This window comes from Kryptolebias marmoratus, linkage group LG3 (genome assembly GCF_001649575.2).
Source record: "Kryptolebias marmoratus isolate JLee-2015 linkage group LG3, ASM164957v2, whole genome shotgun sequence".
Taxonomy (NCBI): Eukaryota; Metazoa; Chordata; class Actinopteri; order Cyprinodontiformes; family Rivulidae; genus Kryptolebias; species Kryptolebias marmoratus.
In genome coordinates, this window is record NC_051432.1 from 25,090,564 (window position 1) to 25,106,060 (window position 15,497).

Consider the following 15,497-nt stretch of genomic DNA (forward strand, 5'->3'; position numbering starts at 1 on the left):
AGGTGCAGCTGCTTCAGAGGTGAGTTCAGGTGCAGCTGATTCAGAGGTGAGTTCAGGTGCAGCTACTTTGGCTTGTAGCTAGCATTTTCCTACTTCTAATTTTTAGCTACTGTTCTGCTACTTTTAGCCTTCTGTTACTTTTAGCTTGTGTTTAGTTACTTTAGCTAGTGTTTTGCTAGCTGTAGCATTTTGTTTTCAACTTTTAGCAATTGTTTTTACATTTTTAGCCTTTTAGCTCGTGTGCTTTTGTTTAATTACTTATTTTCAGCTTCTTCCAGCAGAGGCCTTCAGCCCTCTGCCTTCATTTTTAGCAGAAAAATTCCTCTAGTTTTGATTGGACAAAATGAGTGTTTAAAACTCTGCAGGCAGACGACTGTCAGGGCGTAAAAACAAAATGGAGGCCAGAGCAGGAGGAGAAACTGATCCTGACTGCCTGGAAACACATGGTGAGCAAAGACACAAAAAAATTACACACAAACCGTGAGAAGGAAATATTTCTAAGAAGCATGTGAAACGGCCTGTAGGAGTGGAAGACCATGTGCTCGGCTGCCTTGTGTCGATGAATCAAATGTGTGGTTGCTTAGATAAAATAATATCAGTCTTAGTCATAAGTTGATCGTTTCAAGCTTTGGTGTTAAGAGGTCAGCCTGAGTTTGACTGATTTATGTCTTTGTGTGTAAACATTAGAAATCAAACCATCACGTTTCTCACTCTAAGACGGTTCTGGTAACTTTTCGTACCCCCAGTTTTCTCACCTGCTACAGTGAGCCTCCCACCGCCTCCCACAGTGACCGGACTGGAAGGCGTCGCTCACATCCCCTTATGTTTATTTAAAATCTTATAGTTCTGTTGTTGTTGTTTACGTATACAAATGATAGCTCCAGGGAAAGAATCAGACGTGATGAAAACCCTGTCTTATGTTAGCAGGAGAAGCTCTTAATCTCTGCGTGGTTTCGGTTGCTTCTTCCAGCAGCGCGGCCCGTCTGGGGCCCCTGCAGCTCCGGGGCCTCCTCGGTCCTTCCTGGCCGAGCAGAGGCAGCTGACCCGGGACAGGAGGAGGCGCTCCACCCTGCAGGAGTCCAGTGAGGAGTCCTGCAGGGAACAGAATGGAAGTCAGGATTGAGGAGCCTGATGTCAGTTCTGCAGGAACTGACAGCGACCTGTTTATTGTTGGCTGCTGGCGCCCCCTGCTGGTCTGCGTTGGCACTGATGGACACAAAGACAGTCCTGCTGTCTCTGGGCTTCCTGTTAATAACAGATTACAGCAGCTTTGTGCAGGAGAGATAGTCAGAAATAATAAAAAATAAATACTCATTTAAATATATATTATTGTATTCATTGTATTCACAAAGATGAAGATATACAAACTAACGAATCAGAAATATTTACAGATTTGTTTGGAAAATGAAACACTGTTGTCCAGTCTTCGGTGAATGTTAAACGAGTGATATGAACTTAGAACAGACTTTTACAACTAAGAATAAAAAAAACAATTGAGTGGTGAGTAAATGATGATCTGTTCAGATTCAGCACATGTAAATAAAAACACCATGGACCCTCCTGTAGTTATAACTGTCTGACTTCCTGCTGCTGTATCCTTTAAACACAAACTGAAAAAATCAACAGAAAATGTCTGTCAGGTTGTAGAATATCTTAAGAGTATTTATTTCTTTATTGTCTCCCTGCAATCTAACTCCTTCTGCATATTTTACCCACTGAGATATATTTTAATATTAGAATGTTCAGCTCTTGTAGAAAGTTTCCTCTGACTTTTGGCTTTTATACTTTTCAAAATATTTAACTTTTTTTTAAAACATCCCCACTGAAATACATAGAAATCTCCTAAATGTCACTTTTTTCTGCTCAAAATCTGATCCAGTTTGTGTTTTCTGCTTCATTTATGTTTTAGCTACTATTTTGCTCATTTTAACTGCAGCTTTGGTAACTTCAGCTTTTAGATACTGTTTTTCTAATTTCACGTTTTAGCTACAGTTATGCTAATAGTTTTAGCTTTTAGCTACTGACTAACCTTTTTTCAGTTTGTAGCTACAGTTTTAGCTTTTAACTTTGGTTTTGCTCGTGTTTCATTAAAACTACCGTGTTGCTAATTTATCAGTTTAGCTATCTTTCTGTTCCTTTTAGCTCTAAGCTATCGTTCTGCTCTTTTTTAGCTCCCGTTTTGGTTCTTTTAGCTCCTGTTCTGCTCCTCTTAGCTTCTGTTTCGCTTGTTTCAACTTGAAACACTCAGTTTCAGCTTCTTCAGCTAACTTCAGCAGGGTTATTCTTGCTACTAGTAGCTCCCGCAAAGTCAACAGATTTTATATTTTTGTCCTTCCTCTCGATCTTTAAAAGTTACAGAATCTTTAAGTCGTGTTTGACGATTAAAAGGTACAAAATAAAATAAAATGTGTGACGATAAAAAGAGGTTTTTTATGGTCCTGAAGGTGCAGTCGAGTGCAACAACAAGCGTCCCGTTTCAGTGACTCATTTCACTGAAATAAAACTTTGAGTTCCATTCAGTCAAAAATTCATGGCAGCATCACAGGACCCTGTGACCTCTGACCCCATGCTTACGCTGCGGAAACGCTGTGGCTCGATGTGAGGCGGCACGGCGAGGAGGGATTTCTTGGCTCCACCGTACGGCGGTTTGAGGAGCCTGCGGTGAGCGCCGGCCGGCTGCGAGCTGAGCTGCTCCAGGCTGCAGGAGGCCACCGGGTGAAACAGGGAGGCAGATGGGTGGAGGGAGGAGGCGGGTCGAGCTGCCATCTCTCTGGAGGCTCGAGGAGGAGGAGGAGGAGGAGGAGGCAGTGACACTGGAGCTGCAGAGGTCTCCCCTCTCTCTGCTGCTCCTTCTTCTCTGTTCATCTGCTCCTCCTCGCTGCTCCTCTCTTCCCCTTTGCTCGCCTCCTTCGTCTCATTGGCCGGAGAGACGCCTCGCTGCCTCCCCAGCTCCTCCTCCCCAAAACGAATATCCAGCAGAGGCGTTCTGGTGCTCTTCTCCTCCCTGAAGCTACACACGGTGCTCTGGGTGTCCTGGCCCAGCCCTGATGGCAGAGACCCCCCTTTACCTATCTTACAGCTTTTCTCCTCCTCCTCCTCCTGCTCCTCCTCCTCCTCCTCCTCCTCATCGCTGCTGCATGGGTCAAAGCTGGGGGAGGGGCGCAGCCTCTGGATCTGAGCCGAGGCGCGGCGGAGAGCCCCCCCCATGAAGCCAGTTGGGGACGGCGCGGCGTTGAGGAGGCGGTTGAACAGAGCCATGTTGGGGTGGCGAGTTCCCGGTTCCTCCATGTTCTCAGCGATGTCCTCTAAAGGCTGGAAGTGCATCTCCTCCTTTGGGATCCTGCCAACAGAAAACAAATATAGTTCAGTTTCACTGAGCATGAATATGCAGCATTTTTCTAATTTATCTGGGGAGAGACGTTTTCTCAAACTTCAACATTATGTTGCTGTGAACAGCAACAAATGTAGAACAGAACGAGAGAAACTGCACGTTCTGCAAGAACGCAGAGTGAGTGCTGAAAGCTGAATGATCTGGATGAGATTTGTTGATTTTAAGAGTTTAAACAAGCAGAACAGAAGCTAAAAGAGTAAAAGTCAGAAACTCACGCCATGTCAAAGGTGGAGCCCTGGAAGGAGGGTTTCCGGAGGACGAAGAGCGTGGCTGCCGTGTAGGGGGGCCGAGGATTAGAGTCGTTCCAGTAACGGTCTCTCTCCATCATCGGCACGTCTCCATACATCTCATCCACTGCCATCATAGATACCTGTGAACAGAATGAGAACGGACGCACACGGATAAGGTAAGTTAGGGTAAAGATGCATAAGAAGGCAGAAGGAATGCACTTTAAAGTGGATTGTGTTCAAATCTGGAGGTAAAGATAAAATGAAAACTCAAAGTGAAATAAACAGAAAAGATCCAGCAGTGAAACACCTGGAAGTTTCTGTCAATCAGCCAGTTTGTCTCAAAGTCGTCATCATCTTCTCCAAACGGGTTGATCAGCTGCTCCGCAACCTTCAGGACGAAACACACATCTGAGCGCTCGGTTCCCGTCAGAAGCAGGAAACAGACATGCTGGGAGCCCCAAATCTGACCTTCAGCCATCCTGCGTAAAAGAAGAACTGCAGCAGGGTGAAGATGGGAACGTACAGGTCCAGGTCGTGACCCGGGTAACCCTGACCCGGGTCCAGGAACTGACGACCGATCAGACACACCAGGAAAAAACTGTACACCGCCAAAGTCACCACCTGAGGGACAGACGTCATTCAAAACCTTTGGATCGTCACAATTAGACTTTTTTCTGACATTTAACAGAACCTGGTTTGGATTAGTGTTGATCTAATTAGACACAAGTTTTACCTGCAGATGGAATAAAAATTAATTTTCATGATGATACATTATTCCAGTTGTTATTGCTACATTAAGACATTTATCTTCCTTCTAGGTGAGGGTTTTTAGTTAATTTGTTTTGTTGGGACCCCCTCTGGTGGCTGTTGGTGGTAGTGCAGTGACAGGAAGTCCTGCTTATAATAAATGAGTTCAAAAAGCTGTTAAAAGGTACTCACTGCAAAGTATGAAATCAAACATAAAAAAGGTTATCCTGAACTAGATTAAATAGTGAAACCAAACTAGAAGGAAATTTATAGAAATCTGTTGTGAAAGTATCTGATATTTGAAAAAGAAGGTGAAAAATGCATCAAGTCTTCCTCAGCAGATGCAACATCTTATAAAAAGGCTCATAAATGTCTGATTAGACCAAAATGGTGGCGCACAAAATAGCTTCTCATTTCTTGTCTGAGACATATCAAAGCAGCCAGGAGGTCGTTTTAAAACAAATATTTTGTGGTGATTTTGACAACTAAATCCAAAAAATTAAGACTTTAAGACCGTTTACACATGGTGGCTTTAGGAAAAGGTAAAATAATAATAAAAAAGCTTAAAATATCCTCCTTCGTCACTGTCAGTATTCACTTCTCCATCACCTGCAGGTTTAGTGTTTCAGACGAAACTAAATCCGTTCAGAATCTCCAAATACTTCAGTATAAAACACAAACAGAATAAAATACACAGTAATGTAAATTTAACAGAATGTGTGTGTGATGCAGTTGGGCTCCTGTAGTCACGTGAACGTCTGAACGTGCCTGAGTGTAGACGAGGGGCACGCTGATCATGTCGTAATGAAACAGCATGCTGCACTTCCCCCTGAACGCATTCAGCTCCTGTTCACACACACAAACACAGAGACGAGTCTGAATCAGCTGCACACAGTCTGCAGGTATGTGTGTGTGTGTGTGCACCTCCAGCAGCAGTTTGAGCGTTTGATCATCCTTGATTCTTCCCTCGCAGCGAGCCGCAGCAGCCAGGTTGGTGAACCAAACGCAGGGGATCCAGTATTTGTTGTAAGGGGAGTGGAGGCCCTCGAACTTCTTTCGTTCTTCTCTCGTCATGAATCCTGGACAAACGAGAGAACAAAAAAATATTAAAAAAAAAAAGCTTCGGATTAATTGGCATCTTATGCAAGATTTGTCCCACAGCAGCAGCAGAAGAAGAAAACTGTCCCCTCGCTGCTAAAATCTGTGAAATCTGGTTGTAAATGTGCACCAGCAGCTGCAACATGAAACCCTTTCTTATTTTTATTACTGAGAGGATAAAATAATGTGATGCTCAGCTACTACCACAGCAAACTGCAGCTCAGTGGCTGTAAAGTTGGCCGAGTTAAAGTCATTTATGGGCTTTTTTAAAGGTGGTGGCCGTTGACTCCAAAAGTCATTCAGTTGTAGATAAAAATCCAGTTATAACTTTCTGAACTTTCACTACAGCCTGAGATAAAAGTCTTAAATATGCTACTTGCTGTTAATGGAAACCTTTGAAACTTGGACGGTTTCTTAGCTGTGTGAATCAGACGGGAGCTGCATCCCTCACCCGCCTCCACCACGTGGTCCATGGTGGGGAAGCGCTTGAAGACGGCCGTGCTGACCGAGCGCAGGATGAGCAGGGCCGACAGGCTGGCGTAGCGCATCATGGTGCGCCTCAGCAGGCGTCCCCGCTCGTCGGGCCCCTGGAGGCCCCCCGACAGGACGCACATGAGCTGGTCAGGCAGCGGGATGCTGGTGTACTGACTCCACCAGCGGTTCACCACCAGGGTCACGTAGAAACCTGCAGACAGCAGGACTTTTAAAACCTTCTTACAGTCACAGTGTCTCCAGTTCAATAAAATCTGCAAAAAAATTAATTTCCTCCTCAGAATCAGCACTTTGTTACAGTTTGACCAAACTGTAAATTAAAAAAATGAGAAAAAAATTAACAGAAAGAATGAAAACAAACCAAAATTCCCCCTCCAACTGTTCTAAAATGCACTAATGAAAGTAGAGATAAACCGATTAATCAGTCGAGCGATTTTAACCAACCGATAATGAACACTTATTAAAACTCAGCTGTCAGTCAAACGTGCACACAGTTCATCAGTTACCAGGAGGGAAAATAAAGATGCAGCTACAACCAGCTCACTGTGGCCGAGATGTAGCTTTTTGGAGTGAGAATAATCTTTTATGTTATTTATAAGTGTAGACGTTCTTCGAAGGATTGTTGAATACACATTTATTTACATTCAAATTTAAACTAAAAAAGATGAGTTGGGGTTATTGGATATTAAAAAAACAAATGTTATATCTTCATCAGGGGTGCTGATATCTGTAAATCCGTTTGGGTCACAGAACTCCCATCAGTCAGCTCCAACATCCTAAAGTTTTATTATTTGTGTGATCAGTTTCTACTTAAAATAACATCATCTACATGATAGTAAATAATGATTATTTCATCTCAGACTGATTAAATAAGCTTTATTTTATTTTATTTTCAGTATTCGTGTCGAGTCTATCATGAAACTGTTTGCAACAGAAAAACCTGCAGTTTTCAGACTTAAAATGAACTTTTGACTAACATGAACTTGATTAAACATAAATAAGGATTAAATGACACTGAAGTAAGTGTAAGTTTTCAGCCGATTTGTGATTGAAAAGCCGACGAGCTCCTGAGCAAATTCATCCGATCCATCAGAACTTTTAACAATCTATACATTTCTTTCAGTTAGCTTTGAGCTCTAAATTATTACAAACTGCGTCTAACGTTACATCCAAATGCAAAAAAAATGAACAGTCTTATTAAGGATGATGAATCTTACCCAGGACAAAGGACATGGGGATGAGACTGGCGTAATGGTTGCAATAAATTGCCAACTTTTCAAAGTATCTTTTCTGCTCATCGTAGAGGAAAAACCTAAAGAGGTTTTAAAAAAAGAGAGAAACTGCTGAACGACTTCATGCATCACAGAACGGATCACGGTTTCCAGCTGCTGCACGCCTCACCTGTAAGTGATGCTGATCGACGCATACATGGCAAAAAAGGCCAGGAACTCTTTGTACAGCACTTTGTAGATGCTGCCCTTCCAGGCCAGCAGCAGCTTGGAGAAGCCGCAGAAGCGGGCGTTGGCTACTCGGGCCGTGTAGGTGACAGTCATCGGTGACGGCTGCAAAAAAAAAAGAAATTATCAACCCATCAAATCGGTTGGAACAATGAAAAAAGGAAGTTCAGCTCTTACCTTTTGAGGGGACTTCAGATTTTTCTCAGTGATGTGCTTCCAGGGAGTTCACAACCCCGATATCTTCTGGCCTCAGCTGTGATCAGAGCGCCCGGGGGAGGAGGAGCTCATTAACGCGGCCCCCGACCGGCAGAGCGGACCTCGGTGATGGACCGCAAGCGACAGGCCGCGGCGCCGGGGCCCCAGGAGCGCACGGGGGCCGCTCAGCTCCAGAGCAGAGTTATGAAACACGGAGCCAGTGGAGCGTGGAGACAGAGATTCAAACTTGTTGCAGCTCAAACAGAAAACAGACAAGCAGCTTTTTTTTTTAAAGTTCTGACAGTTTTAACAAAAAGAACTGATTGAAGCTGGGATTGAAGGGACGTCAGATGTTGTTCCACAGCAGCTCCTCTCAGCAGGAGGCGTGTTTGCTTCATGCTGTCAGAAATAATCTAAAGGCTCATCAGTTCAGCTTACATGAGCACATTAGTGCAGACGGCTTGAATTGTTTGTTTATAGTTTCTTCTGTAGGTTTTCTGCAGTCAAAATGTTCGACTCGATCTGGAACTGCGTGAGAACTATCAGGATTTATATTAGAATTCCTGGATTTATAAAAACAATCCCCTGAAAACACATTCAGCTCCTTCAGAAACCTCGTTTAATGAAATCCATCTCAGCTGATTGCTTTATTTCAGGCTTTTCTTTTACTACTTTTAGCTACAGCTTTGAAAATTTGTGCTGTCATATTACTTATTTTCACTCGGGTTTCAGACTTCTGTTTGTTTTAGCTTTCAGCTACAGCTTTGCCTTTTAGTTTTAGCTGTCATCCTCCTAACTTTTGCTTTTTTTTGCCTTTAACTACAATTCTATTTCAGTTTCACCTACGATTTTGCTAGATGTAGGTTTTCTGGGGTTTTTTGGCTGTAGTTTTGCTTCCTGTCATCTCTTTTAGCTCTGGTTTTGCTCATTTACTTTTAGTGTTTTACTAATTTTAGCTTTTAGCTGCTCTTTTGCTAATTTTAGTTCTTTTCTGCTAGTTTGAACATCAACAAACTCCAGCTGTCTTTCAAATCTCACGCCGTAGTTAAACCTCCAAAGAATGACCACACAGAGTTGTTAGCTGAGGCAAGTTTGTTTTAATTCACACTTGCAATATAATTTAAATAAAATCTATAGAAAACAGATCGACTCAGAAGCATTCAGTGACAGAGCAGGGGAATGATGTTTTGACATCAAGAAGTTCGAACTGGTCTTCCACCTGCAATTTGTAGACTTTTCAATCAAAAGAAATGTAAGAATGTTTACAATCAGCTGCTCAAAATGAGACCAAAAACAACTCATACATGTTTCAGTGAAGTAAATGAGGAGATTACTGCCCTTCATTAGTGTTCCTAAACAACGGTGGCTTCGGAATGAGGAATATTTCCAGCTGAAATTAAACTGGTATAGTCTCCAACAAAGCAAAAGTGGTCCAAAATATTCAACAAAGCCTCTGATGTTTGAACAGAACCTCACGTTCTCTCAAAGCCCCGGTGAGCGTTCAGTGGTTTGAACAACCACGGCAGGACTAAATGAAACGATGCATGCGCCGCTGAGACTCTCTTTAATGAGATACGGAGGGTCTTTGTAAAGATTTAACACTGTCCATCTTCTATCCCCTCCCCCAGTCGCCCTGTCGTTGAAGCCCATTTCTGAGGAAATTTGGGTGGGACTTCCCCATGAGTTTATAATTAGTCAAAGAACTCGAAGAGGAGAACAGACACAGCCACCAAATCACACCGAGTAAACAACATCAACCGTCCGAGAGCGGCTTCATCCTGGGAGTACACAGCACTGTCACCGGCACACTTTGATTTCACATTTGAGGCTGTAAACTGCACAGGAGGAGGGTTTTATTAAGAATAAGTTAAACGCATTAAGACTAGAACAACTAGTGAGGTGAAGAGAGGTGAAGACGAGAGAGGATGGCGTGAGAGAGAGAGATGGTGTCTCATCTCAATACAGAAGATGTGTGTGTGTGTGTGTGTGTGTGTGTGTGTGTGTTCTCATCAGCTCCTCTTCAACACAGGAATGTGGACGTGTGTCTTCTTCAGAGGACAGAGGATCACGTTGAAGATGCTGCTGGAGGGTTTGAGGATGAGGAGCGTTCAGATTGTTGAGGTGTTGTTTATATGGGTGGGGTGGAGGGGGGATACAGAGGAGGTCCTGCAGGGTGGTGGGGGGGGTTCACTTGTTTGGGGGTTTGTAGGGTTCCAGAAGTTGCTTAGAGAACGTGTTGACCTTGTCGGCACCTCGAACTTCGTGGGGCAGCAGAGGTAACTTCACTATGTGGAAATCTTCATAAAGGTCTTCCATCTGCAGAAAAAGGACAGAAATGTTTTATTCATCCATTCATTTTCTTTACCTGCTTCTCCTTTCCAGGTCGCAGGGAGCTGGTGCCCGTCTCCAGCAGTCACTGTGAGAGAGGCGGGGGACACCCTGGACAGGTCGCAAGTCCATCACAGGGACACACAGAGACAAACCTAGAGACAATTTAGAGTTACCAATGAACCTAACATTCATGTTTTTGGTGTGTGAGAGGAAATCAGAGAACCCGGAGTAAACCCACAGGAAGAACATGCAAACTCCACCCAGAAAGGCTCCGGGTCGGGAAGCGATCCTGCGACCTTCTTTAGCTCTAACCACTGTGCCACTGTTTAGAAAAAACCTCCAAAAGCCCTGGAGGACTGTGGTACAAGACCAATTTAAAAAGTTCAAAAATCAGTGGAAAAACGCAGCTATTTGCCGTACCTGATCTAAATACTTGGACTGAATTTTGTGACGAGCTTCACACATTTTACACGGTTTCTCTCCATCGGGGAAAACGAGCTGGTTGACGATGATGTTGTGTGTGTCGATGCGACACTTGGCCAGCTCCTGGATCAGCCGCTCGGTCTCGTACAGCGACAGGAACTCCGCGATGCACACACAGATGAAGGTGGTCTGTTCCTGGAGAGCAGGTGAAGGGAAGGGAAAACAGTCACAAAACACAGACAGAGAGCTTTCAAAGTAAACTGAAACAACTTAAATAAAAAGTCTGATCAGAGAAAGTGTCAAACAGCAACCCAACAAAAGAAGGGTATAATACTTTCAATATGCTTTCAACAAGATGCAGCAGCTATAAATGACACTTACAGGATCTTTGAATTGCTCACTAACTGAGCGAATGACTGGCAGAGTTTCTTCGAGCTTAGAAGCCAGCTGGTCTGCGTTCATGTCTCCCAGACCGAGCATGTTGCACATCTGAAAGAAAAATAAATAAACCACAAAGAGTGAGGCGTTATTAAAGCATCGGCCTCTGTGCAGAACATGTAAATGCTGCTGGAGCAAAAGGAGACCCGCTGATCCCTCCTCACCTGAGAGATGAAGGGGCTGATCTGGTTCTTGATCTTCATGAGGCGACCCAGGCCTCGCTCCACGATGGTGGGGAAGTTGAGCAGCCGCAGCGTGTGGCCGGTGGGGGCCGTGTCGAAGACCACCACAGAAAAGTTCATCCCTTTCACTAGCCTGAGGGACAGGCAGACAATCATACAGATCTCACTATCAACGCCTAATAAAAGTGTTGCTGCTTCTCAGGACCGCCGTTTTCCGTCCTCACCTCATGACTTCTGCATAACTCATGGCCTCGTCGATGCCAGGGAACGCACTCATGGCCTCCTGCATCATCTTTTTGCCCATGCTGAGCATGTTGTCCTCCTCGAAAAACTCATCAGGCAGCTCCGCTACACCCAGGCTTGGGTCAATCTCCTGTTAGAGCCCAAACACAGAAAAGAAGAGCAAATCACACAAATGGTTTATTGATGTTTTTGTCTTCCCCTCCAGCAACTTAGTTTTTTTTTTTTTTTTGAACACAGCAGTCTTTGTGAGACTCCTGTGTGATCTCATGATCCTGACAAGATGGTAAAAAATAAAAAACAGGATAAATAAACCTTTTATTCTAACAGATATCCTAATTTTATATGAGATAATCCTCTTCAAATATATTTTTGCAAGTATTTTTCTTGCATGCTGAAAGGATTTCTCCACATAGTATTACTTACCATCGCAAAGAGGTTGTCGTAGCCCTTAACTTTTGTCGGCACCTTCGAGAACTTCTGGTCAAAAGCATCTGAGATGTTATGGGCAGGATCCGTGGATATGATGAGGACGCTCTCCCTGACAGCAGCCAGTTGGACAGCCAAACTACAGCTAAAAAAATAAAGTTAAAACAATAAGAATGAATAAATGAAAAGAAGAGAAGAAATGCTTTCAAAACAAACTGTCAGGACACTAATTTTAAAAGCTTAACGCCGTTTTTCACGTGATTCTTAAAAGTGTAATACAGATGGTAGAATAATGTCACGCTTCTAAAATCATCATATTTAAAAAGACATTTGTAGTTCCAGGTAGACTGTCAAAAATAAAAGTAAAATAATTTCTAACTTTTACAAGAAAAGGTAGGCACATTGGGCAAGATAATGTCCCAATTTATTAATCATCCTTTACAAGAGAAAAAAGCCTCACAAATATTTATTTTTATGTCACTGAATGAGATAGAAAGCGGTGTTTAGCAGGAGGAGAGAATGGGTTTAGAGACATCCCAAATGTGCAAAAGTCTTGGTTCATTCCAACATTTCATTTTGTTTTCCTTTCAAGAAGTCAGACTTCATCGTGATCTTTTAAACTAGTCTTGACTTTAAAAAAAAAAAAAAAAAAACTTTTTTAGGATTTTTCAAAGTTTCTGTTTGGGCTTTAGCTGCATTTTCACTCAGTTTGTCAATCAACTACATTTTCAGCACAATGTTATTTTTATTTGTTTATTTGGCAACTTAACTCAGATCTATAAATTGACTGAAAAAAAAAACTCTAGGGACAATGTCCTGATAGTTATACGTGTATTTATTTTTATTTCACATGGTAAACTATGAAACCAACCATAAACCAGTTATCCTGAACTATATTAAACGGTGCAGAAATGTTAATTTGTAATTCTGAAATGCGGGTCCACACTCAATGTAAACAAAGCGCTTTTATCTGCGCACATTACTCCACAAATCTGAGTGTAAATACGTATCAAAACATCAAAACTGTCTGACTTATAGTTGCTCAAACAGCTCTTCCATGGTCGTCCCCATTGTTGACTTAATTTCAGTCACTTCGGCTGTTTCCGTAGGTAAACAAACGCACGTGAGGGTCGGCACCCATGATCCTTAATTATTACTTTTTTGGCCGGTTTCCTGAGTGCCTTTAAACTCAACCTGTCACGTAAAGCTCGGCGGGGGAATTAGTTGTCGATTAGTTTTTAAAAAACGCAAATTTACTGTAGATAGTTCTCAGAGTAAACGGAGAATCACATGTAGGTCCAAGCAAGGTGTTTCAAACAGGTCGAGAAACTCATAAATCCATCATGTGTCAACAGAGCTGGCTAACTTTAGCTGCTGACTGTGCTAAAAAACGTTAGCAACCAGGCAAACTCTCCAAGATGGCGCCTTTTTAGGGTCGTCACAAAATGAAGGAACTGTGTTTTGAAGCCGTAAACTGTCATCACAGCGAAAATCGGCGTCGTTTGTAAACCGTTTAAGGTCCACGTCAACTTGTGTCAAGCAGCTAGCTTAGCCTCGGGGGTAGCTAAGCTAGCTCAAACCGACGCTGTTTCCCGTTAATCTACCTGCACGTGGTTTTACCGACACCGCCTTTTCCACCGACGAAAATCCATTTCAGTGATTTCTGCTGGATGATGTTCTTCAGGGTCGGCTCTAACGGCTCCACATCAGGGGCATCTTCGAACTCGTCGTCCATTGCAGAGGCCATCGTCGTCTTCTTCTGGTTTTTCCTTCTTCTTCTTCTTCTTCTTCGGTCAGCCAGCTTCATGGTGCGTCACCGCCACCTCCTGGACGGTTGTGTGAACAGAACATAGGAAAAGAAAAATAGCCCTTTCTAATTTAAAGCCGAAATAAAGTTTTTTGAAGCTAACATAAATCAAAAGAAAGTCATTAAGTTATTTTCCAGGGTCTTGCGTTTTTAAAAAATGTACACTAATTTAAAATTAATAAGAAAATAAGGGAAAAATTACTAGGATTTCTTCAGGATTTGCTGTGATCACTCGGAAGTGTGACGTATCGAGAGCCAAACAGGAAATCCAACAAGGCAGTGAATAGCAAATATTGATTGTGTGAGGGTGAAATGGTTCAGTGCGTTGCAGTTAATTGTGTTAACTGACCCAAAACTCCAACAGCTGAGTCGTTCTTCAGCTTCCCGAAGGACAAGAAGGATTGATGGATGTGGTTAGTTTAGCTCCAGGTGGAAATTAAAACCCAAAGTCTGGTGACTGATTGAGCAGTTTTGAAGCGGACTACCTGAGATACACCACCTCTCGCTGTCTAACCGGCACCGGCCACCTCCTGCTGTCCGGATGTTAAACTCCTTACATCATAGTAAAGCTCGGGGGTCCCTCTGGTGAAATGTGGGGCTCGAGTTCCTGACAGCATCACCCCAGACCAAAAAACAAAACAAAACTTCTTCTGCTTCTATTTTCCCAGCGGTCTGCCACATCTAATTAAAAAAAAATAATAACTTAGTTTTGACTGCAGGACTTTATTGTAGAGTCATTTGTATTTATCTTACATTTCATTTAATCTTTGACTAAATACACCTTGCTGAAAAACAAACTATACACTATTAAGTCCAAAGGTCTGAGCCTGCAGTTAAAAAAAAACAAAACACTCTAAACCTGATTTATAAGGGATGTATAATTTTTAATGTTGCACTAGACACACAAGGAGAACCCAAATAACAGTTTATTAATAATATACAGGTTAATAATGCCTTAATGAAACAATTTATGAGTTATAAATCTGGAAGATTTGCGTTGGGCCTGTGGTCTCTGGTTTTTCCCAACAGGAGACTTCAAACCTACTTATTACATTCAGCTTTGAGGTGCTGAGTAGGTTTCAATCGATTTAATTAAAAAACCCTAACAACAAATTAGAGACAGAAAACCTTTATTTACAGGAGCACATACATGAGGTGACCACAGGATAAGGCACTTGTCTCCATAAACACCTTTTCATGGCCTCCCTTGTCTCTGTCTCAGTGCTGCGGCCGGGCTTTTCCCCTTTAACCCTCCCGGAAGCGTCTCGTTCAGCTCCGACTTCCACGCAGTGCCAGGCCAGGATCTTTATGTGGGCAGTCTGAGCTCTCACACACTTCATCCCTCTGGGGAAGGAGCAGCTTCGCCCCCCGTCTGGTCCTTCACAGTCAGTCTGCCGCAGCCAGCGGGGCCAGAAAGTCGGCCCCAGATCCACCCACCGGTGGAGTAACTCACATTCTGCTGAGCTCACCAACCAGCCTCTGACCGACTGGGCTACGTCTGGAGAGAGAGAGCCAAAGTCCAGCTCTGCGGCCTCCTTCTCCAGCTTCTGTCGATGGGTTGATGTAGCTTCTGTCAGCTCCAGAGAAGAATGAAGCTTTTCTTTTCTGAAGGTGAACTGAGTGTCTTCTTCCTGCAGGGGCTGATGTACGGACATCCAGAACGGATCAAAGGAGGATCCCAGGAGGCGCAGGAGACGAGACGGGTGGCGGTGTCTGGCTTTGGGCATGGAGGGGTAATCATCAGCATTAGTCAGAAGGGTGTAAGGACGAATTGGCTGAGAGTGGGACGGCAGACGGGCCCTCAGCTGAAAAAACGCTGAATCCAAATCCACGTCCTCCTCCTGGACTTTGGTCCTGTTTGGAAGCTGATTTTGGACAGAAATGATCAGAGTCACAGAAATCCAGGTACCCAAATAAAACATCTTCAGTGAAGGAGGGCGGCACAGACAAACGAAGCTTTACTGTCTCTGTTTTCACCTGATGGGTTCTCCAGGGACAATGTGAGCTCCAAGCAGACATCCTTGGTTTCGAGTCTTA

General features: G+C 43.4%; 4 protein-coding genes across 5 annotated transcripts in view; 1 reads left to right on the top strand and 3 right to left on the bottom strand.

The window, feature by feature from the left end:
• Positions 1 to 1,297, top strand: part of LOC112450541 (protein Hook homolog 3-like) — a 3,038-nt gene extending 1,741 nt beyond the window's left edge. The window contains exons 2-3 of the mRNA XM_025006102.2: positions 366 to 446; positions 971 to 1,297. Coding sequence (XP_024861870.1) covers positions 366 to 446; positions 971 to 1,123 — 234 coding nt within the window. The 3' untranslated portion in view covers positions 1,124 to 1,297. The remainder of the gene's footprint in view (positions 1 to 365; positions 447 to 970) is intronic.
• Positions 1,298 to 2,170: 873 nt separating this feature from the next.
• On the bottom strand, positions 2,171 to 8,532 carry LOC108236337 (bestrophin-2). 2 transcript variants are annotated; one of them, XM_017416914.3, is made up of 9 exons: positions 7,593 to 8,532; positions 7,360 to 7,520; positions 7,176 to 7,270; positions 5,918 to 6,151; positions 5,137 to 5,447; positions 4,090 to 4,242; positions 3,929 to 4,009; positions 3,607 to 3,761; positions 2,171 to 3,340 (listed from the first exon to the last, which is right to left on the bottom strand). In XM_017416914.3, the coding sequence occupies exons 2-9, from the start codon at positions 7,509 to 7,511 to the stop codon at positions 2,521 to 2,523; spliced, it is 2,001 nt and encodes a 666-aa protein (XP_017272403.1). In that variant the 5' UTR covers positions 7,512 to 7,520; positions 7,593 to 8,532; the 3' UTR covers positions 2,171 to 2,520. The 2 variants fall into 2 exon arrangements, with proteins under 2 accessions (XP_017272403.1, XP_037830860.1); XM_037974932.1 differs by lacking the exon at positions 7,593 to 8,532 and having other exon boundaries at positions 5,137 to 5,214; positions 5,293 to 5,447; positions 7,360 to 7,511.
• A 155-nt stretch (positions 8,533 to 8,687) lies between these two features.
• On the bottom strand, positions 8,688 to 13,441 carry get3 (guided entry of tail-anchored proteins factor 3, ATPase). The gene is made up of 7 exons (XM_017416850.3): positions 13,258 to 13,441; positions 11,651 to 11,798; positions 11,209 to 11,357; positions 10,967 to 11,117; positions 10,746 to 10,853; positions 10,362 to 10,559; positions 8,688 to 9,926 (listed from the first exon to the last, which is right to left on the bottom strand). Exons 1-7 carry the CDS (start codon positions 13,398 to 13,400, stop codon positions 9,798 to 9,800), a joined length of 1,026 nt encoding a protein of 341 aa, XP_017272339.3. The 5' UTR covers positions 13,401 to 13,441; the 3' UTR covers positions 8,688 to 9,797.
• A 1,123-nt stretch (positions 13,442 to 14,564) lies between these two features.
• LOC108236330 (noggin-2-like) lies at positions 14,565 to 15,407 on the bottom strand. The gene has a single exon (XM_017416905.3). It carries the CDS (start codon positions 15,380 to 15,382, stop codon positions 14,591 to 14,593), a length of 792 nt encoding a protein of 263 aa, XP_017272394.2. The 5' UTR covers positions 15,383 to 15,407; the 3' UTR covers positions 14,565 to 14,590.
• Positions 15,408 to 15,497: the final 90 nt, after the last annotated feature.

What these genes read in the sequence shown, in the direction of transcription:
- LOC108236330 (XM_017416905.3), bottom strand. Translation starts at nt 15,382, where the DNA reads ATGTTTTATTTGGGTACCTGGATTTCTGTGACTCTGATCATTTCTGTC.
- LOC108236337 (XM_017416914.3), bottom strand. Translation starts at nt 7,511, where the DNA reads ATGACTGTCACCTACACGGCCCGAGTAGCCAACGCCCGCTTCTGCGGC. An exon ending in TCGATCAGCATCACTTACAG is followed by an intron (nt 7,271 to 7,359) that starts GTGAGGCGTGCA and finishes AAACCTCTTTAG; the next exon opens with GTTTTTCCTCTACGATGAGC. An exon ending in TTTACGCAGGATGGCTGAAG is followed by an intron (nt 4,010 to 4,089) that starts GTCAGATTTGGG and finishes TTCGTCCTGAAG; the next exon opens with GTTGCGGAGCAGCTGATCAA.
- get3 (XM_017416850.3), bottom strand. Translation starts at nt 13,400, where the DNA reads ATGGCCTCTGCAATGGACGACGAGTTCGAAGATGCCCCTGATGTGGAG. An exon ending in GTCGGTAAAACCACGTGCAG is followed by an intron (nt 11,799 to 13,257) that starts GTAGATTAACGG and finishes TTATTTTTTTAG; the next exon opens with CTGTAGTTTGGCTGTCCAAC. An exon ending in AGTTATGCAGAAGTCATGAG is followed by an intron (nt 11,118 to 11,208) that starts GTGAGGACGGAA and finishes CCTGTCCCTCAG; the next exon opens with GCTAGTGAAAGGGATGAACT.